The sequence below is a fragment of the Mus musculus genome, chromosome 9 (assembly GCF_000001635.26).
Source record: "Mus musculus strain C57BL/6J chromosome 9, GRCm38.p6 C57BL/6J".
Lineage (NCBI taxonomy): Eukaryota > Metazoa > Chordata > Mammalia > Rodentia > Muridae > Mus > Mus musculus.
In genome coordinates, this window is record NC_000075.6 from 29,092,877 (window position 1) to 29,116,672 (window position 23,796).

The 23,796-nt window shown below is 41.4% G+C and overlaps 1 protein-coding gene across 8 annotated transcripts in view; it reads right to left on the bottom strand.

Moving 5' to 3' along the window:
- The window catches only part of Ntm (neurotrimin), a 968,521-nt gene that overhangs the window by 98,128 nt on the left and 846,597 nt on the right, over positions 1-23,796 (bottom strand). For all 8 annotated transcript variants that reach the window (NM_172290.4, NM_001357598.1, NM_001357597.1 and 5 more), the window contains one exon: positions 16,520-16,645. In NM_172290.4, coding sequence (NP_758494.2) covers positions 16,520-16,645 — 126 coding nt within the window. The remainder of the gene's footprint in view (positions 1-16,519; positions 16,646-23,796) is intronic.

Genomic DNA, 23,796 nt, shown 5'->3' on the forward strand with positions numbered 1-23,796 from the left:
CATCCTTCCCAACTACAGGGCTTCTGTTTTCAAGGGAACAGTGGTTCTAAGGTCATATAAATGATGTCATTAGGATCATTAGGACTTTGAGAGAATATTTTGGTTGGAGAAACAAAAAGTCACTCCAAGCTAGAAGTGGGTAGCTATGGTACAGCAAAAGGGGTTTTTCAAAGTTGGTCACCTGCCATTATTCTCTGCAGGTAGATATTGTCTGTCTCCTCCTGGGCAGACCTAGGTATGTGAGCACGTGATAACAAGACAGGACTGATGTTTGTAGAACTCACAGGACATGATGTGAAAAGCTGAAATGTTTACTCTAAATCCCAAACTCTCTGACTTGAGCAGGATAAGGACCATGTTTGTCCATACTACCTTGTATTTGCTTTGCCCTCCCCTTCCTCTCCCACTTTCCAAACAAGGAATCTCAGGCAAGGGATATTCAGGCTTGGCTACAGAGGGAGATTCTGACTTAAAACAAATAAACAAAAATAAGCTGTAACAACAACAACAACAAAAAGCAAAAGGACAAAACCTGGGAAGACATCACTTATACAACCATCTGTGGGCCAGAATAGATGGCTTTCCAAGACAGGATCTGACTTTGATGAAAGATGGATTAGGTTAAACTCTGAGCATATGATTGGGGGTGGGTATTAAATACTGGAAACTGAGAGATTCTTCACTGGTCTCAAAGGAATTGGGGTATTAAGAGAAACCTCAGCATGTCCCTATGCCCCTCACCATGAGTCATCTCACACTTCAAGCAATATCTCAGACAGGGCTAACAGCTATCCATCCCCTGTGATCCTCATTTGAGTTGGCAGCACATACTCTCACTTCTAAATGACCTAGTTGCAGAGAGAACTTGTTGCATTTGAAGCACTGTAACTTTAGTTATAAATTCCCAGATCCCCTACATGTCTCCTCAAATTTTGGGTGTTGCTTCACTGGTGATCAAAACATACTGTATGTCAAATAAATAAAAGCTAAACTTGGCTAACTTTTCTTTCATCTGAAAAGGAGAGACACTGAGTAAGAAGCAGAATAATTATACAAAACAATGACCAGGCAGCATCCAGGGATGCCAGGTGGCAGACCACACTCTGGAAAAAGATATTCTTGACTTCACACTCCCTTCTGGATCCTGACCCTTTATCTTGTTGTACTTTATTGTAAGGCTTCTAACTCAATTTTATCTCACCTCCTTCAGCCCATTTTCTCCCTTTCACATCCCTGAATTATCTGTTGACATTTTTCCAATTTTCATTTCTGCTTATTATTTATTTCTTTATATTTTTCTATTTATTTCATTTTCTTGAGGATTTCATACATGAGTACTGTATTTGCATTATTTCCAATTTTCTCTCCCTCTTCAGCTCCACGTATTTCACTCTCACTTCATCTCGAACTCATGATGTTCTTAAATATATGAATACACACACACACACACACACACACACACAGAGAGAGAGAGAGAGAGAGAGAGAGAGAGAGAGAGAGAGAGAGAGAGAGAGAGAGTGAGTGAGTTCCTCCATTTAGTATTGCTTCATTTGGGATTGGGGAACCTATCTTGGGCAGATTCTCCCTGTCCAGGTAGCCATTACTTATCTGTAGTGTTAGGGGTCAGGCCTTGAGACATGTCTGTTACTCTTATCAAAATGTCTTCCATCTGAATTTAGCCAATACTGTTTCAACTTCAATCAACATCTAAGCAAAGCTTGTATTATTAATCAGCTCCCCCTTTCAGACATATTCTTCTTCAATGGCTTGTTCATTTCTTTCCCATATTTCCTATCTCTTCCTCTCAGAAGTCTTTGCTGAATCCACCTTCTCCTTTTCAGCTTTGCAGCACACAAGTCTTGTGTTTCTACTCTAAATACAGTTGCCATATTTATGAGTGCAGTCTGTCACATGGCATCCCTTGATTGTTCCTTAGTCATTTTTTCTGTATAATTATGTGGTTTCTCTCTCAGTGTCTATCCTTTTCAAATGAAATAAAATTTAGCCAAGTTTGGCTTTTACACACTGAACATCTAGCTTGTTTTTCTAGCTTCTTCCTGTGTCCAGGTATAGGCATATATTCATTCAACATTTCTATTTTTATATCTAAAGTACTAACCTCTAGTTTTCTGGAAAGTGCTTCTCTTGCAGTTCTTGGTGGATAGAAATATTCTCTAGTCATCATTGGCATAAGCCACACATTTGATTTCTACCTTTTCTTCACAGTTGGCTTTAGCTCTGTTTTTAGTATAGATTCAATATTAAACAGCCTCACCATTTTGAATACTACCATCATAGTCTACACTATTACTTTAACCTTCTTCTAATTAAATTCTACTATTTCTTTTGGTCAATATTCTAGCTCTCCATGTATATCAAACACACCCCTGACTCAAGACCTGGTAGTCCCTGAAGCTTCTGTCTAGAAGAACATAGTTTATATTCTCTCTATCCCCTCATTGTAGGACTTTATTGTCTTCTAGCTTCCAATACTCTGATAGAGATTCTACTACCACATGCTATTTATTCATCTCAATTATATTTTTCTCCTTAGCGCCCTCTCTCTCTCTCTCTCTCTCTCTCTCTCTCTTTCTCTCTCTCTCTCTCTCTCCCTCCCTCCCTCTCTTCTGACACAAAGGTACACATTTATTTATGGGCTGTTGTATCTCTCTCCAATCTACAGTCCACAGGAGCCCAGGCTGTGCTCACTGCTTAGTCTGTAGCATCCAGATACACACTGGCATGCTTCAGCACTCAGTGTCTAAAGGAAAAGTTGATCTGCCTACCTAGCACATCTCTTCATGGTACATTGGTTCTGATCAATCTACTAAGTCCCTGTTCTCTACAAACATAAGCCTCAAGAGGTTATAGTCCTTTAATAGTAGCCGTGGACACTGAGAAGTGGGTCAGCACTTAAGAGGTTAAGAACACTCGCTTTGCTTGCAGAGGACCTGAGTTCAGTTCCTAGCACCCACATTGGGCAATTAACAGCCATTCATGTCTCCAGTTTTGAGGAAACTGACATCCTGGTCTTCACAGGTATCTTCACAAACACACATGCTATACACACAGAAAGGAACATGTACACAGTCATAGAAATTAAAAAGAAGATTTAAAATAATTTTTGTTGGGAGCTAAATCACAGCAATCAAGAAGTTACAACAACAACAACAACAAGCAAGCAAGCAAGCAAGACATCAGCTGGTATGTACTATCCTACCTAAGGACACACAGAATCAAACTGAACAGAACCTTAGACTTCCCAAACAGGCAATGAAGGAGGCCAACAAAAACTCTAGGGAGACACTTGCAGCTAGGTCCCCACCTCACCATGCCCATATGCCAGTTTCTGGAGGCTTCTCCTACATGTCTCTTATGTCCTCAGTTCTCTAAGCCTGCCATTTCATGACCTTGAACTTCCAAGGCTTCAGTCTTGCTGGCCAACAAGAAGACTTTACCTTGCCTGATGCTTCCTCCTCAGTTTCCCATGATACACTGAAGGGGTTGACACTTGCCTGAACCATACTTCCTGAACCTCCAGCCATTATAACTGCCTTGTTCCCTTTGGTGATTTATCCTACACACACACTACCAGTTACTTGACCTCAGTTTCTCCTTGGGGCTTCTCCTCTGTATAAGCTGCATGCTACCCTGGTCATTATCCCAGACTTGTCACACTCTATATAATCCAGTAGCACTAATTATAAGATCATGTTTTCTGATTCAAAGAATATGTGTTTCTAGCCTGCTTGCTTAGACAATCAATCTATAGCCCACATTGACTCTACTCATTCCTTTGCTAAACTATTATATGTTTAATGCCTATATAATTTCAATATCATGCTAAACATTGAAGCATACATGGAGAAGCCAGTACAAATGTTCTCCTTGCCCTGGATAAGCATACAGTCTGGCTTATCAAACTCTAAAAGCAAGCCTTCTGTAGTCACATGGCTTTCTGACTGTACATGAACATATCAGTGCAGGCACCCAGTGTTGCCCATTCAGCTATGAAACTGCTAGAGCTGCTGCAGCTCTTTAAATATTCCAACCCACCCTACTTGAGGTCTATCACAGCAACATGTACATTTTTTCTTTGTGTCTCATCCTGCTTTGCAACAATTAGATGTAGTACATTAGAAGAATTACCCAGCTGAGGTTCCTTCCATATTTTGCCTATCAGCACAGAAGGTCTATGCAGCCTTGGCTATGCTCTACTTTGTTTGCTCACATATCTCCATTGCTTAGAGAACTTCCCTTTAACAAGTAAGAATGTTTATAATGTGTAGATTTTCTCTATGTCGCATAGGTTGGTGTGTAATTCAGTAGGGAGCTTGGGTTGACCATGAACTCTTGTTCCTCCTAGCCTAGCTTCCCAGGTTCTGGACTATAGAAAGATGCCATTATATTCCATTCAATAAGAAATTCTTGAATAAATAAGTTAATTACTTAACATTATTTCAACAAAGGTTTCCCTAGAGGCAACATACATACAACCTTCTCTATTTTCTGACAAGCCCCCTCCCGAAATAGTGTATTATATGACAGATAATAGATTGAGGAGAAAGCCCTTTGCCTTTCTCATGCAAAGGTTAGTGGCCAAATATCTATAACCAAGGTTACTGTAGCAAGACATTCAAGAAAGGAAGTACATTCATACAGGAATTGAGAGAGGAGCACAGGCCTCGTGGGGTTGCAGTTCAGCTAAGCAGGGATAGTTCAGAATCCATTGCAGGAAAAAAGTCAAGGTAAACCCATTCTTTTTAACCCTGGGTCCAAAAAAGAAAAAAGTAGTTTGTGTTTTAGAGTTTGGGGTTTGGGGGTGACAAGAAAAGATATAGTCACTATTGTGGGGAACTAGGGGGAAAGGATGATCCTTCTATGTCTGTTTCCATCAGCTGCTACATGAGGACTCTCAGAGGACAGTTATGCTAGACTCCTGTCTGCAAGCATACTTTCTCCTCCCTTTACATCCCTTTCCCCTAGCTGGGCTCCCTTGTCTGGCTTCAGTGGGAGAGGATGCTCCTGGTCCTGCTGCTTCTTGATGTGCCAGGGCAGGTTGGTACCCATGGGAGGTATTCACTTCTCAGAGAAGGGAAGGGGGAATGGGGAAGGAGAGTGTGAAGGTGAGACTGGGAAGAGAAGAGGGAGTGAATAAGTAAATAAATTACGAAGAAATATTTTTAAAATGAACCTTCTAAGCTACAGGGAATATATACTTAGGGCTGAGGACTGAAGGGCAGTGGGCTGACTATGCTGGCAATAGGAGCTGTGGAGTCCATACCACCCTCCCAAGAAAGGGGATGGAGCCTTGACAACAGAAACTGAATTGGTATTCCTCTCTGGTCCTTCTGCCTGCCCTGGTTCTGGTAAGAAAAGCATTTTCTACTACTAGGGAGATGAACTATGCCAAAAACCCACAAGACATATCATGAAGCTGAATGAAGTCAGATAATGAAAAACACACCATGGAATCTGGCAATTTCTTTTCATATCTGAAGCTGTTAAAGTGTAAAACAACCTAATAATAACAATCAAAACAGAAGGCATGCCATTGTGCCAGTGAATGATAGTATTTAACATAAGGGAAAAAATAAATCAAGTCAGAGAGCAAGCAGCCCCATCAATCCCTTGAATTGGGGCCATCCAGGTGTGTGAAGGGAAATGGCGGTGGGGGTTAGGGATTGGGCTGAGATAGCATAACTCTCTCTCTCTCTCTCTCTCTCTCTCTCTCTCTCTCTCTCACACACACACACACACACATACACGCACGCACGCACGCACGCACGCACGCACACACAGACTCAGATAGATAAGAGATGGGAGAGGGGCCACAGCTACATGCTCAAGGCTATGGCCTTTGCTCAGAGATGCCCATAACACTTAAAGGAGTCTGATGTCCCAGGAGAGGAATGGAAACGGAGGAGAGCTGTTCAGCATGAGCACCAGGCTCCAACTGTGTTTAGTGTAGAAAAAGTAGACTTGGAAGAATATCATGAGGAAGTGAACAGATGAGAACCATAGGCACTGGATGGGTAGGATGGTGGGAACCAAAGAGCAGGCATGCCTGAAACACCAAGGAGAAACTGTGAGCTGAAAATCAATATGCATTGATAGAGATTTGGTAGTCAGAAAGCTTGCAAATTTTCAGTTGATTTGAATTTTGCATCAATGGTGTAATTATTTTTACATTGTAAACCCCTAACTTTGGTTCTAAAGTAAAAAGAATTCCTATGCATTGGGGTATCTATGAGAATTAGGAAGTTAACATGAATAGTTTGTGCCAAGTAAATAACCAGCCTACCACACAGCAATGATTCTTACCCCTGAGCATGTTTCACAATGCCCAGAGTGTATGTAAACTCCCTGAACACACCCTCAGTGATTTGCTTTGGTAGGTCTGTAACATGGACTGGGTGCATCTGGTGTTAGCCATTATCTAGAATTTATTAAAAGAACCAATATCTTAGTCTAATGTGTGCATTCTGGACACACACTGGCTTAAACTGAATCTAACCTTTGTGGGGCTGCCTGATCTTTTTCCACTTGTTTGACCTTCATAAACCTCATGTGAATGAGAAAAGATAATTTTTATTTTAGAAGAGTGGGCTAATAATAAAACCTGTCTCTCACTGCTGTCATGAGAAACAGACACTTTGTGTAAATGGTTAGAAGCAAGCCTAGCACATTTTTAAGCATTTGTAAACTGTTAGTGATTGTTATTATCAAATGATGGAAAGTCTGTCTGCTATGTAGAGTCCAGGAAAAAATGTAGACATTAGAAGACAAGCAAAGATTCAGGATCCCCAACTGAGCCTCCATGATCTACTGGATGCATTCCAAGATCCCCAGATGATACCTGAAGCCATAGAGTGATTTAAATCCAATGTTGTATAAGTTTCCCCTTTATATACCCATTCCTATGAAAAAGTTTAATTTATAAAATAGATAGAATAAAAGATTGGAGTGATAACAAGGTAGGGCCATTTTAACAATATACGTCAACAAAACCTATAAAAGAACAATCACTTTCTCAAAACATTGTCCTGTACTGTGTTTAACCTCACCCAGCAATGGTGGAAGATGATGCGTGACGGGATAAAGTGAGGTGGGTGACACAGAAATTTTCTTGTCACAGTAGGCTGTAATTGGCCATCTTACTTGAACACAATACAGTGACACTACTAGAGCTGATCTTGCAAGTCATAGGGCCACTCAGTGTCTAACAGGCAGGTAGAAAACACACAGACAAGCATGACAAACAAAAAAGATGTATGTCTCAGGCAGAAAAGATCTGGATGTAATGAAACCTCATCATACGAAGAAAAACAAACAACTTTAAACTCATACTTGGTTATTTCTGGAAGCTCCCATTAATATTTCCAAACCACAGTTGACTTGAGATAACCCAAACCACAGAAAGTAAAGGCCACTGATCAGGGTGGATTTCTGTAGAAAGTCTGCACTATACACTCCACGACCTAATGAAAAAGATATTGTGATGCTGGTTCTTGTCAAATCTTATCCATGAACTCCTAAGCCTCAGCTGGTCTAATGAGACACTTTCCAGGCCCCAAATGGTGCTGGCTGTCTTTTGAGTCTGTTTAGAAATGGTCTTCCTACCTATAGGGGCCTCTATTTAAGGTAGACTTCTAATCTTACTGAGCCACGCTGATTGGCATCTGTGAGAAAGATGATTCAATCTCCTTGCTGTTGTTTCTCTTTTGGTTCCATCAAAACATTTCTTCTTGGTAACAGTCACCAAGAACTAGCATAAATAGCTGAAGACTCGGGAGAGCATGGGGGAGTTTGCTGTTAGCGATGTCTGAATTCAGCAGACATCTGATTCTACAACATTTTTCAAGGGTTTTTAAATAATTGGGTAAAACCACAAACAGCTCCTGTGGTGTGCACTTCTGCCCTCGGTTTCTAGACTGAGGCGTGATTGCATATGTTCTCCATTCGGGCACATTGAACTCATTAATTTCTCCACTGGTCTTTTTATAATCTTTCTCTTCTTTGAAGTAGAAAGAAGCACAGATAAGATTGCTTTAAATCAGACCATAAATATTAGACTTACAAAATCCCTTGTTTACAGTGGCAAACTTTACTCTATCTGTGTCTATCTGGTTGTAAATTTATATGGAGTTAAAGAGTAATCTATAAATGTCTCCTCCATTTTTTTCTTCCTCACCTTGTTTCATCTGCCGATGCTTAAACCACTTGACTAGTGGATTTCTGGACCACTTTTCCCCTACAATGTGAGGTTGTGCTATGGTTTGATGTTCATCATAGTATATGACTCTCTCTATGTATCAGAACCAATAATGTATAAGCCATAGTGCCTGGAACAGGTTACCTCTTTTAAGGTGATACATCACTTTCTTCTCTGACCACAATTGACCAGTGTAATATCTGTTTCAGTAGGATTTTTCCTGGTCCTTCTGGTAGCCAATTAAGGTTCAGTGGGAATTTTCACTAAGGATCTGTATTAACTAGAAAGGGGTGAAGACTGAGGAAGACACTGATTAACTACTTCTATGCCAAGGGCATAGCAGCTAGCCATAGAGCTCTTATGTTAACATAAGTTGTGAAGGTGACAGGTGCTTTACGTTGGTGAAACTGTCCTAACTATGTTAGTGGTAGATTACTCTCTATGTTTCCCACAGGAATAGTCTAAGGATTTATGCTTTTGGTACAGATCATGGGAGGGTAGCAGACCTTTACTTAGACATTTCTTGGGTTGATTTGTAAATTCTGACAAGATTATCATTCAAAATTTATATAAACATGGCTGAGAGATACAGCTCAGAGGTAGAACTTTAGCATGCATGAGGTCCTAGGTTCAAAACCTGATAATAAGGAAAAAGGCCCAGTACACATGGAGTAGAGTATATATGTGGTAGTTTGAACAGAAATACTCATAATAAAATCATGTGTTTGAATGCTTGGCCTATAGGGAGTGGCATAATTAAGGTGTGGCCTTGTTGGAGTAGGTGTGGCCTTGAAGGAGGAAATGCACCACTATGAGGACACCTTGGTGTCTCATATGCTCAAGCTATGCCTAGTGTAGCTCACAGTTACTTGTGCTGCCTGTGGATCAAGATGTAGAAGTCTCAGCTCCTTCTCCAACACTATGTTTGCCTGCACACTGCCATGAGGATACTGGACTAAGCCTCTGAAGCTGAAAGCTAGCACCAATGAAATATTTGCCTTTCTAAGAGTTGCCATGGCCATAGTGTCTCTCCACAACAATAGAAACCTTAACTACAACAATGCATTTTCAATATTTGAGCCTATGAGATAACTTATATGTAAGCAGAACTTGACATCAAACTTGACAACCTGATTTGAGAACCAAGATTCACTTGGTCAAAGAAGAGAACTGTCTTTCCCAAGTTGCCCACAGAGCTTGAGGCTCTGTGTGTGTTGAGTTATACACACACACACACACACACACACACACACACACACACACACACACATACACACACACACACACACACACACACACACACACGTAATACTAAAAGGATTTAAATGATGTAAAGAAATGAAGCTCTGGTGTCTTACTCTTTACCTTCTAAGATTTGATTTGAGTTTAAATTATATCCAAAGGGCTTATTTTTATTTTTGTTTTGGTGTGAGACACAGTTTCACTTCATAACTAGATCTAGCTAGCTTGGAACTTATTATGTCAACCAGGAGTGCCTCAGTATTGTGGTGGTCTTCCTGCTTCTGCATCCTATGTTTCTTGGATTGAACACATGTACAACCATACCAGACAGAAACTCTCGGTGGATGCAAAGAAATATGAGGGCTGATAGGACCATCTCCCCAGCATTATCTACTCTCTCCTGCCACTATCCCTTGCAGTGCTCCTGCAGCAGCCCTTGAAGATGAAGCAAAATGGCTTCAGTAAGGACTGTTCTTAGATCCTGGATCTCTTAGGTAACTTGAGAATATCAGATCTCTGTGGGTGACTAGAAAAAAAAGCCATTGTCCCTGATTGGAAATGTGTGAAAGTGCTCTTGGATCCCAGAGAAATGAGTGACTTGCTGTGGCTAAGGAATATCATCAGAGGCTTACAACTTGGTATCTTGGTCTTGAAGCAAGAATACAATTCTTGAGTAAAAGAGTGATCTAAGTAGAGAAGAGGGCATGGGTCACAGTGAGGTCTTCCTGCATGTGTTGGCTTGTCTGAGCTGTTGCTTTGACAATGCTGTATATGGTATTGGAGAGTAGTGAGGTCATGAAAAGTCTAGGTACCATTGCAAGAAGCAGGAATTAATGCAAGAAAGAAGTGAGGCTTCAGATTTCGTGACCACTGCCCAGCATGACCCAGCCACTAACAAGGAAGTGACAACTTCTCTCCAGCTGGATATGTTTTCAATGCCCAACTCTCTCAGACCTCTCATCCAAACTTTCATAGAAATGAATTCCATCTGATACATCCAAATCCCCAGAAAATGGAAGATACACCATACAGCTCTGAAGAGCCTAGTGCAAAAGAATGCACAAAGTACTGTGTACTCCATCCTTGCCATCAGGAAGCATTTACATTGAATAGATGCCCAGGGAACCCCCATGTCCACTTTTGGGACAAAGACACAGATAAAGCCAGGTTCTTCTAATGGCTTATCTAGATTCTGATATTTCAGTAGAAGACAGGCAGGTGGCAAACAACTCTCAGCAGATTTCCCAGGCAGGGAGCTGCCCAGACAAGAAGCAAAAAGAGTAAATACCAGTTCTCTCTCCTCTCCCAAGTCTTTCTTTCTCATACACTTTATAGCTTTATGGTACAGCCATGACTAGAGAGCTAAACAATACCCCTTTGGTCAGTGCAGAAAAGATGTCCAGCCTTCTCTGATTAATAACAAGGTGATTCAATCAAGCAGAGTTTCTAAAAGTAACCCAAAAGCATGGAACACCTTACAGAGTCTCTCTGTCTCTGTGTCTCTGTCTGTCTCTATATCTCTGTATCTCTGTGTCTCTGTCTCTGTCTCTGTCTCTGTCTCTCTCTCTCTCTCTCTCTGTCTCTCTCTCTGTCTCTCTCTCTCTCTCTCTCTCTCTCTCTCTCTCTCATTTTGGGGCAGTGCCATGTCCAGGTAAGGTGACACCTTTAGCTCCCTCAGCTTCTCTCTGCCAGGAACTTTTTCGTTTGCTGTCCTAATGATCCCCATGCCACACAGGGCCTGATGCTGGTGCTGACAGGCTGCTCATTAGTGCCAGGGTGCTGCAGTCAGCCGATGGCATGCCAGAGCTCCACTCCTGACACTTTTTCACAGAGCTGTCACAGAGTCATAGAGCCTGCCAGCTCTGGTTGAACTCAAGCTGTGATACCTCCAGTGCCAATTAATGCGTCAGTGTCCTGCTTGGCTGGGAGGACGCTTTGTCAGTGCTGACAAATGGGAAACCAGGCAAGCCAGTGGTCGACAGGGTAGCGGGTGTGTGGTTCAGGACACTCACAAGGAAAGAGCCCATGTAAAGGGTCACTTTGCTCTCAGCAGCTTGTTGACTATTCAAGTGTTCAGAAATAAGGACTACCAATCTTCCACTAGGCTTCCTCAAGCATGGTTGAGGAAGACGTGACAACAGGAAAAGGCTGTTGACATGAACGCAGAAGTTCTGTGGACATGGATGCAAATACCCAGCCTGTGTTGCATTAAGAGGCTTTGTTTTGAAAGTCAATAGACACACTTTTCCTGTCATTCTACCCTAATACATGTATGTAACTCTGAGACGAATGTGCAGTTTCCTGCCTACGTTCTATTTACCCACCAAGCATAAGGAGCTAGGGAAGAGAAGAGGCAGGGTGGATGCATGCATTTAAAATGAGGATTTTCTTTTGTCCAATTAACTGCCTTTTGCTTTACTCAAAGCAGAGGATGGGAGCATTTTCACATATATTCTACTGTCCTCTTGTCTACTTTAGAATACAGTGCTTAGGAGCCACACACGAGGCAGTTAACTACAGTAAATGGTAGAAGGCTTAAGCTGTCCTGGAAGAGCAAGATGAAGAACATATTCTAGAAACACACATCTCAGCAGTTGATGGCACCAAGACCCAGAGTGTATCAAACGGCCCGATATCAAAGCAAGTGTGAGTCTTCTTCTGCGAAAATGAACTTGAAGATGGACTCCACCTTTCAGCCTCCCACTATGCCAGGTTCCCTTGAAGTGACTTCAGGAAGGTCTGGGAGGGCCTACAAAGGCCCACTGCAAAGTGTCCTGGAGTCTGGCTAAGGGTTCCACTGGGGAAAACATGCCAGATCCCTCTCTAAATATCATAGTGGAGGAGAACTTCCAGGAGTAAGACTGGAGCATTGCACTGGGAGAAGTGATATGCCACTTAGGAGCTGTACCAATGAACAGTGCTGTATACCACACCAACAGTATACTCTACATGGTGTTTATGCCCTAGGGAATATGCACAAGGTCAAGAAAGCAAAAGAAGCAGACTGTGTCCCCAAAGAATTTCTGAAACAGAGATGTTCCAATTGAACCAGGTCTGGAACGTATCAGCTCTGTGGACTTTCTCAGTGCATCTTGCTTTGCCTTGGCATACGGTACTATTTGGGTTTTTTAGAAGAGGATGTAATGGGTCAAGAATTTTAATAGGAAAAAAAACAGGTACTGAATATCACTGCACATGGAGGACTCTATCAGGCGCTCAGTGGCTCTTGGTTCCAAAGTTGTGAAAAGACCATAGATTCTTGACTGGACTCAAACCTTTTCCTGAGCTTCAAGTAGGTCACCAGGCATGTAACAAGGTAAGAATTCCAACTGTCTCTCTAAAGCTTGGGCCCCTCAATGAATCTGGTATCAGGGATATAGGAACACTTTCCTGTGAAGTGAAGCAGCCTACTGTAGTGGTTTTCAGGATATATTAAAAGGGAAAATATTTCTGCATACTCAGAGAAAACTGAGAATAAGACCGCGTTAAAGTGTGTCTACATAACGAGAAAGATGAAGCCCAGAGTCCTGAGCAGGAAGCAGCCTAGCTTCTCTGACTGCACCTGTACACATACTGACCCTTAGTAGGGAGTTTGGCTTGGGCTTTCATGGGGTAAGCCACAGCTCTTTCTTATGAGGACATGAAATGAGAACTTTCCTTCCTGAAAAGGCCAGGGTCCAAGGTAGTGTACACAATAAGTTTATATCCAGAACAAATGTGCAGAAAACCACAATTATATGGAAAACTGATCACTTTTCTCTTGAATTCTAAGAGTAGGAAGCCATGAGGAGGAAATAGAAAAGGCATCACACTATAAATAACACCAGAGAAATGACTTTGCTCAAAGGGAGGCCCTATCTTCCTCTCCATCCTTCTTCCAGACATCTGGCACTTCCGTTGCCTACTGAATGGCTTGGACAGGCCTCTTAACCCTTTTATCCAGCAGACATCCACTCCTATATCAATATACCAGAGCCTTCCTGAAAGAACAGCCCACATTTATATATCACCTTTTCACAAAGAAGGTGGTCATGACTGGAGGAAGTACTCATTCTGAAGATGAGACCTTATGTGACTGTTGTGAGCTGCACCTGATGGCTTTCAATAGACAAAACCAAGCTTTTTTCAGAACTGTACAAAACCAGCAAATAAACTGAGAGGGAGAAGGTGCAATGAAGTCATCAGATTGCCCCAAGTGCCTGGGTCAGCTATTCTTTGGGGGAAATTTCACATCTATGTAAGAATGATTTGACTAAGATATGATCTGTCTTCAGGAGTGAGACAAAGATGACAACGGCTCACTGCCTCTAGAGATTCAGCAAAGGTGCACATGATTCTCTCAGGAGCCCCAAGCCTGCCCTAGCTTATTTAAAATAAGCGCTTTCTTGGAAACATTTAGTGGCTACAGATGAAGGCCTGACTGCTAAGGGTCTCTAGCTTCAGTTCAGATTTGGCAGCAGCTCAATGACATCTCTGATCTCCAAAGAATCATCACCAGGAACACTGTTCCCCAGTGTGTCTCGAGGTGATTAGCTCTAGCTTGGCACATCTCATCAGTCTGAAAGTGGGACAGCTAATCTAGGCCCCAGATCTGGACAAAGCTGTTCATCTAAATTACTCTAATCTGCAGGTAGATTCTGATCAGCCTGCTCTTCTCCCCTTGATCCATCTTCTGTTTCCATAGCAGCTAAAACCTCAGGAAAGTGGCAGCATCTGGTCCAGGCTCAGATGAAAATCTCCTAGGGAAGTGAATTAACTTGATGGTCACAAAAGGAGGAACAAAGGACCTCAGAACACAGCAGAACGAGCATCCAATGAAAGAGAAGGCGTAATGGAGTGTTTGGGAGAAGAGGGGAGGAAAGCGTAACATGAAGTTAAAACAGATATTTAAGAGATTGTGAGAAAAATGAAAGACCCAAGAAGTGTACAGGAGCCTTTGGCATAATAGAATTGGGCAGAAGCAGGTATCTGGAGGAAAAAAGGCTAGAAAACATCAGTCCAAGGACAAAGATCTCACTGGCCAGAGATGGAACTGAGAAAGGGCATCAAACAAGAGACAGGGTCCCTTGGCATGAGCAAAGGATGTCTACCCCAGGTGATAAATGTTCCTTCAGTCTCAAAAGGCAGACTGGCCCAGCATCTGATAACACAAGGGATGCAGTGACATTAAGATGTGATGAATGGGGTGTGTGGACTTGTAAAAGCCTGTACATTTAGGTAGTTCTGCCCTTACAAGTGTCCCAGGTCCATTCTCCATCATTAATGATCTCATACACAGCTGAAACTTGAGCCACTTTTCACAGGTCATTTCAAAAGGAGAGACTGGCCAAATGTAAGAAGTTAATTAGTTAATTCATTCATTCTCTCTCTCTCTCTCTCTCTCTCTCTCTCTCTCTCTCTCTCTCTCTCTCTCTCTCTCTCTCAACCTGATTTCTTCACAGCAGCAGCAATCATGACCCCAACAGCTCCCCAGAGCTCAGTACAAGTACAACTGAACATGTCATTGTACAATGTTACTGCCAGAGAGGAAATCCAACATTTGAAGCTGTTATAGCCCAACACTGCTTTTTAAAAATGTGGCTTTGGAGGTACTACCACCTTTAAGAATGGCAGGCTTAGGTACCAGTGAAGAACATGCTGGAAACAGGCAATCTATAGTTATTGGACCCTTCTTGGAATGCACTTGTGAAATGAGATAGTCTGCCAGGTCCAGTAGGCTATGGCCCTTTTGGGGATAGTCTAAATCCAACAATGAGCTATGGTGTTAATGTAAAGATTCACTTCCACCATCTTAATCAAAGACAAAGTAGAAGGGCCATTGCTCTTCAGAAGTCCTACACAGCCATTAGAACCTTTCTGAGGACTACGTCCTAGCTCTCCTTCTCCTTCTACCCAATCTTGCTTCTTTCCTTACCCCTCTAGAGAAGATGATCCCAAGACTGGCCCTAATACATTTCTTTCACTTCCCTCTCCTCTGAGTCTGCTGTGGGTGCATACAGCTTGAAAATCAAATAACCTCCACTAGGGTGCCTTAGAAATCCTTAACCTTGCCTTACCTAGCAATATAGATGCCTTCATCAATCCAAACATGCATATTCATGAGTGCATACATAATTACATACATACATTACACTTCATCCAGTGATCAGTAGCAGAATGGAGGTTGACAATGCCATTTTTCCCTTATTATCATTTCTTAACTAAACCCTTGTCACTCTATCAATGTGTACCACTCAGTTTTCTCAACCTGAACCACTCCTTTTTACCCACTCATCTCTCTCATGAGAATAGGCATTCACAAGAACAGGAAATTGTAAGTTTTGGGTTATGGCTAATTCCCCTAGTTCTTAGAACAGTTTAGATGACTGAATTTTCTATAAATATTTGGGAATGAATAAAGTGATATTATGTTCATTGATAACAAATAAAAGCTACCTTAATGATAAGTAACATGTTGTCACATCCTAAAGGGTTCAAAGCACAAATCATTCAGTGTGGTCTTCATAACATCTGAACATTTTGGCAACATAAATTATGTAATTTAGCCACACATTATGGTATATTTGTTATCTAGGAAATATCAGAGAAAACCGACAGCAAATCACAAAAACAGCTAATGACTAGATTTTTGGCAATGCTGAAGAGGCACAGACCAGAGAAATTTCTTGTTAGGAATATGGCATTTAGAGCACTCATCCATCATTATGTATTTGTATCTCCTATCTCTTCAAATAACAGCTGCACAATGTCACCAAAGCATCCCTTCCATCATTACACTCAATGTAAGACAGTCACAGGGAAAATCCTCACCACGATTTCACACAGACTCAAGTGGCATTAATTTCCACAAGGTGGCAAACAGACATGCGGGTACACCTTCTGAGATTGTAACAGCTATGTCCACTGTGCATAGAACAACAACTATATTTACAGAGTTATGAGTCGAATTGACTTATCAGGCTCCCACAGGCTTAGAGCCCCTTGGATTCAGCAGCCAGTACCACAACCTCCCACCCATGGCAACCAAGATGCCTGTTATCACTTCTGAGATGCTGCTCTTACCCTTGGGAGAAATATGTCTCCAGGTTACTGTAGGCTCCGGTCTACCTGTGGCTATGCAAGTGAGGCTGATGTTGTTCCCTTCATTAATGGAGATATCTGAAGAAATCTCTACAATTTTGGGAGATACTGTGGAGAGAAAAGAGGAAGAAGAAACATAAAAATACTGCTGCAAATCCCTTTGTTGTCTTAAAATAGAAGCTGACAGAATAGCCAAAGATGGACATGTATGAACTATACTTTTCATTTTAAAAAATTGGAAAATTTTCTTTAAATGTAAAGCATATCTTACCTTGAATTTAGCTTCCATTTCTAACGCAAAGGCAAAGTAGGGAGGAGAATCAACTCTACTGCAATGCTGCAGTAACTCTTCCTCCAACTGTACCTTCTGTCTCCACTTGCATCCCCAACAACACACACCCCTTCAACACAGGTACATGAGTCATTCTCCTCATTGAATTCAAAGGTAGCTTTATGTAATGCAGTTTCAATAAGGCACATCTCTATCCAAATAGCTTGGATTCTCCCTGTTGCCTACATATGACAGGCTCTCTAGACCAGCATATAAGGTCATTCAGAATAAAGCATCAACTAATCCCCCTAGCCATCCCTAGGGGCCCCCATCTCCATTCACCCATGAATTGTCCCCAACCTAGTATTCTCTTTCTGTTCATCATAGAGGGTCTATATTCTTTCTTTTATCCACTGTAGATAATCCTTTAAAGCTCAGGTCTTTGTAATCTACCTCCCTATCTACCTATTCCCAATTACCAACTCAAATTTAGTTCTGCTTAGTCACCACCTTCCAGAACATACTAGACACAAGTGATTGGACACTCATACCAGTTAGATATGATATGATATGATATGATATGATATGATATGATATGATATGATATGATGACATATATGATATGGTATTTGGTATGACTTGACCCCTCTCTTGCAAAGGAGACATTCTCCTAAATGCCTAAAGTTGGTATGGACTCTTGCTTTCTTGGCTTCTGTTTTGGGGTCTGCATACTTTTGGGGTCTTTCCCTTTGAAGGCTGCACACTGCTGTACTCTTCCCCCTGAGTTTCCCTTTAGAATCTCCTAGAAGCCAACGGCTTATGTGGCCCATCTCCTGCTGGAACCTCTGACAGAATCTCATTCTTGTTTTACAACTGAACCTACTTCTACACTGTCAGCTTTACCAGAGACAATACGATATTGGATTCTCAATGTGGTCACTTATTTGTCTAATCTGTCAAATGGTCTGTACTTCAAGAACATAAAGTGACAATTCCTTTACTGAGCTCTCAGCATCTAATCATGTATTTAACCCAGTACATTATACTTCTTTGCTTAGAGTCACCTATTCATTCAACCATGTGTTTCCTGGCAGCCTGAGGCTGAACCATGCCTTCCTTATGTAGGTATCCAGAGAAGAAGTCTAACTGACATTTATAGCACCCACTCACACTGAACCTTTTTCTCTGAAAAACAAAGGGGGGGGATATGAAGAAAGGATGTCCTCCCATCCTTCTTCCTTGGCCCCTGTTCGCCATCATTTTCTCCTATTCATGTACTGCACTCCACCACGTAATACATGCATGGTAGAGTGTGTTACAAGCATGGGTTGTGTTTTGTCCCTTTTTCTCCTACCCTTGCTGCTGCTGTGTGTACTCAGATGCTTCTCTCTGATAGTGCCTACTGAATGCCCCAACCTGGATGAATGTATGCCCCTTCCGTTTGAAGAAGAACCTTTTCATCATTTAATTTGTTTTTTCATGCATACAGCATCTTTCATACAGTAAGCAATATTGATCATTTTTAGACTTTAATTCACACTGAACTTCTAGTAAAGATGGAGATACACACAAACAGAGACAGGGAGAAAGAGAGAGAGAGAGAGAGGTGAGAGAGAGACAGAGAGAGACAGAGAGAGAGACAGAGACAGACAGACAGACAGAGAGACTATCTCGCTGTGTCCAATCTTGCACATTAAGATAGAAATAATCTATAAATATAAGAGAAATAAATCATTAGCGTTGGAAACTCCACAGTCTAGGACACTTAAGATCTCACACTGTAATTTGGGGCTGATGATTAAAAGTCAGAGTGAGAGTGTGCCTCTCAGGATGGAAGGCAATTGATATGTTGGTGACTAAGCATCTGCTTCACTGACTCCTTGACACAGGAATTTCTAAATTCTCTTAGTGCTACAGCTCTGCAGAACTCTTGCAGAAGTAAACGTCTTCGATGTACTTTACTCACAGAACTTTAACTGCAGTGTTTCCTTCTGCTAAACTCTTGACCCAACTCTGCTCCCCAGCCCTGGCCCGCTTTTGTCACTCACAGATCCTTGCTTGCTTCTTGGAGCCCAGGCTGCCTGCAGTGTCTGTACTGGCCTTGCTGACATTGCTTCTACAGTGCAGGTAAGTAATTTATTGATCTGTAAAGCACTCTGAGATTCTCTGCAAGGGATTATGTCACGCCAACGCCATGAAATAAAATTAAAAAAGTGATGGACTTTGTGAACACAGGGTGATTTAGGGGTTGTAGTTGGAAGTGTACGCAAAGTACATTTTAAGTGGAAATCAGGCTGGGTAATGAATTATTCTTGCTTTGGAAGGGCTGACTGGGAGTTCATTTTCCTGGCTTCCTACATGATAGCTAATCTGCTAATCATACACTAGAGAACAATGGACAGGCCCCAAGTGGCATGGAAGGTGGAGTGGGCCAGGGCTGTCAGCACAGTGAGTATATTAAATGAGACAATCACACCTCATGCTTGGAAGAATCATCTAGAATCCTCACCTCCCCCACCCCCATCATTTACAACTGGAAAGTATCCAGCTCATGAAGGAAACATTGGAGAAGCGCTCGCCACCTTTCCTAGCCAGCCTAGCAGCAGAGCTTGAAGAAATCAAACTGCCCTGATGGATGCAAAGGAGAAGCCAAGCTTGGTATGGGGCTCAGGTGACAACGGGCACAACCGCAGTGATAAGCATTAAATCAGTGAGTGCAGATGTTCTGCAATGGATGGTGTCATTTTCTAGGAGGTAACTCACAGCCCACAGTCAGCTTTAAGATAAAATTAGAGGCTCAAAGCAACCCTTGACATGAGGACTTGAGTTCTATCCTCAATATCTCCCTGAAAAAAATTAAATTGAGCTGGCAAGGAAATACTATGATTTTAGCTAATTCGTGTTCATAAGAAAGACTTGGGTGAGTAAGAGATATTCTCCCTGTATTTCACACTGTTTCCATGGATACTTTTGGTACCTTATTTCCCTTAATGCAGGCTGTTACAAACATAGCAGAATTGCTTTGTTTGCTTGCATTTATTCACTCACCCATTCATTCATTCTCTTGTCAATATTCATGAGTCACTTTCCATAAGCCAGCATTGTGCTAAGTGCTAAGAACATAAAGTCCTTTTCCCTAAGGATAATGTGATATAAAGATATAAAAAGAGACAGAGGAATCTAATCCTTTGAAGTATTGTGACACAGAAGGATTTATCAAATGTTATGGGAACACGGAAGTTAGATGCCTTAACTTGACTGTGGGTAGGTGCATGACCCTTTTTTGGACATGTGACAGCTGTGTTAAGTTTTATGGGGCTCAGTAAAGTTTACCAGGTCTGAGGAGGAGAAAAAGAAAAGCTTGTTAAGCAAAAACATGACATAAAGAAGGCATCATCAGTGAGATCTTTCGTGCATAGATATAATCAACCATTATTGGAAGAGTTTTCTCTTTAAAGGCTGTATAATTTGTGTACTGGGTATATTATGATGTGCAGAGATATACCGGGTACTTTCAATATGTTTGGAGAAACAATGCTTTGAAAACATTCAACTGAGTTGAATGATGCAGCAAAATGGACCAAAAAAAAAAAAATCATGTGTGGTTGCAAAATGCAGTATGTGTGTGATAAGTGGTGTGAGCTGGAAAGAGGGATGATCACTGGGTGTAGGAGTGTTAGAGATGGTTTCATCTCATATCAGTATCCACTTTGGAATCATGCATGGAGGCAAAAGTGATGCTGTATCACAAGGATCAGAAATACACGGGCATGAATGAGTTGGCAAAAGTCCGTGAGGTACATGAAAATACAATCAACCAGCAGGAGGCATGAGATTCCAGTTAGTTCTACCAGGCCACCTTCCCCATCTACAAAAGGGAAACGGGAGTTCTGTGGAGTCTGGTCTTTGAAAGGCTCTTCTGAGGACTTAGAAAACAACTTTCTGAAATGGCCTGAGAGCACTTCGTGGAAACACAAGGCATTCAAGAAAGGAATTTTATGCTGCACATGGTTGGTAAACTTGTGCACAGTGTCAACGAAGAATAGTCAATAAATTTCATAAGGATCAATGAAAACAGAATACAAGATCAATGAGGTAACAGGAAACCAGAATGTGGAACAGCCAGAAGGCCTGGGTCTTGGATGGTTAGTTTTAATAAGCTACAGCAAGTATTTGATTTTTCTTGTAAATATAGAAAGCTATAATTTCAAGGGTTTTGTTTTTGTTTTTGTTTTTTAAAGAATCTGATAACCATGTGTCACAGTGGAATTGGGAGAAATTAGAATTAGCAAAACCTGTCTCCAGGAGTGATGTTTAAAGCCTGGATTGAAATGTTGGCTCTGCAGAGATAGAAGGAGAGGGTGGGCTGGGGGACAGGACCAGGGAGCATGCATGGGACCTACTGATGGCCCAGAGAGGGGAGCTCAGAGGAGAAAGTGCCTTTGTGGAGAGCACTAGTTTGATGCATCCTGACTTGTACATGCTGGTGGGAAAGATGCTGAGGGACAAGTGGAGGACAGCCAGGCAGAAGCATCCTCTTAGAGTTGGAGCACCATGACCAAGGGACCAAGACCATACTGAAATGTAAATTGGGAGGGGCTGAGGGCAGAAGCCACAGACCAAATCTGTCTTACAGATGCTTGTCGTTTTCTGCCCTTGTGCATATTTGATGACTGTGAGGGCTTCTGAGGTCTGAATCTAAAATACACCAATTATATAAACAGAAAGACTGAGACATATTTACGCTATATTTAGGAAGAAAGGCACAAGACAGGTGAACCATATTCTGAAGATAAAATTCCACATTTAATACATTTTATTAAGGTTTCATCTGGTTATTACTGAATTCTAATTCAAATATGTAAATAATTAAATATGGTAATTATTAAAACAATATTCTGAGGAACTTTCCTATTCCTGGTTTAGCGTACAGTGCCCAGGTGTTGAGTTTTAATAATTATGTCATTAATAAATAGCAATTTGCTGTTTTTAGCACACAGTAGATATCCTATTAAATCCAAATTAAGATGCTTTATTAAGTACTGTGCATTCCTATGGGGCTGGGAATGCACATAAATGCCTGGACCAGGTACTTCCCAGAATGCCTGCAGATCTATGCCTCCCAGATGGCTTCCATTGGTGCCAGAGAAGTTTTCACTCACTAGTGAAGGTTTGCGTTGCCCAAGGCTACTTGGGACATTTTTCAAGCCTGGGTTTTTTTGTTTTTTGTTTTTTAATTTTTTTCTGCTGTGTCCTAAAGCCTTCTGAATCTGCAGCGTCATCAGGCCAACTCTAGGGTACCAGCAATGTTTTTGGCTTCTAGACCTCAGGGAGACACAGCAGCCCATGCTAACATCACAATGAAAAAGGTGCAATGTGGATGGGGAAGCTGTTAAAGATGTGACCACTGTGCAACAGGCAAATTCTGCCGTGAAGCCGCTTTGCTTAGGAATGCATCAGGCTGTGTGACAAGATAAGGGAGTATGTTTTCCCAATCCAGACTGAAATAGAGTGATAACCCAGCCAGGAGCATGAAGAAAATTTTCTTATCCTAGAAGTCCTTTTACAAAATGTTTCCTACCTCTTTTCTAGCCTCACTCCAGATATCCTCTTTGTTGCCTTCTCTAGTCTTAAAATACTCCCAACTCTTCCTATTCAAAGGTCCCACCACGATTTTCCCCTTTCCTTTGCATGGTGCATCTGTCCTAGCCTCTATATCCTGACTCTGAAAAGAAATCTTCCTCAGCCATCTATTCTAAGAGAGAGTCTCCACACCAATTAACTGCTGCCTAATTATTGGCTTTTCCTTTACTCTGCGGTGGGAGGGGGGATTAAGTCCCCTGCCTTTGGCATAATGAGCACTTGCTCTTTCACAGACCTACACCTTCAGTTAGGGCCTCTTCTAAAGGAGGTGGAAGCTGTGCTGCTTGTCTTGTTCACCAAATTACAGTGTACATGCCATCAAGTCCAGGAAAGTTCATGTGCCACAGACAAGGTTTGAATGAATGGGTCTTTTGCAAGGCTGAAAGGAAATGTAAACAAACAGAAGTCCATACATATCCTTAAGATTTATGTGCCGCATACAGCAGTGATGACAGTCACTAGTTTTCAAACACCTGCTGTACAAGTGGGGATATATATATATATATGTATATATATATATATATATATATATATATATATATATGAATGACATAACCACACACACCCAAACCCACACTTACATACACACACACACACACACAATTTTTCCTTGTATTAACTCAGTAACACATCATAATGGATTTGAAGTGTTTCCTGTGACACAGGGCTTTTACCATTGACATCACTAAACCCCAGGTAAACAGGAACTGCTTAGCCACCTGATTTATTTTCTGTATTTTACAGAAGAGAATGCTGTCTTTCAGTAGAGGGAGAGGTCTAGGAAATTGTTCAAGGACATACAACTGAAATTTGTAGTGTGGTATGTGAGTTTTAGTGAGGAATTTTATGAGTAAGAAAAAATGTCCTTGAAATTGCAAGTGCATACATAAAAAATAAATTAAAAAAGGAAACATGACATCCATGTTTTATGCACATTGGCTGTTTGTAAGACTCTGTTGTGCATTAGACACTTTGCAAAGAGTGAGTTCATTGATAATAGTTTTAAGAATCCTAAGAGGAATTTCTATTATTATTATTATTCACAGATGATAAAAGGAAGATATAGAGGGACTTTAGTCATTTGTTTAAGAGCAAATTTCCAGTTGGGAATAACAATGAAAAATACCATCAAGTTAATGGTAATGCCCACTGTCTGCTCTTCTCAGAAGCATGTCTTGTAGGTTTCAGGCTCCAGCCCAGCATTCCTTGGCCTTTGCTAAAAATTTTTTACCCCATATCCCCATTTACCTCATATCCCAATTCATCCAGGTCCTTAAGGAAAGAACTGTGAGCAATGGCTACTTCTCTAATCAGAGTATTTCCATCATTTGTTACACACCTCAGT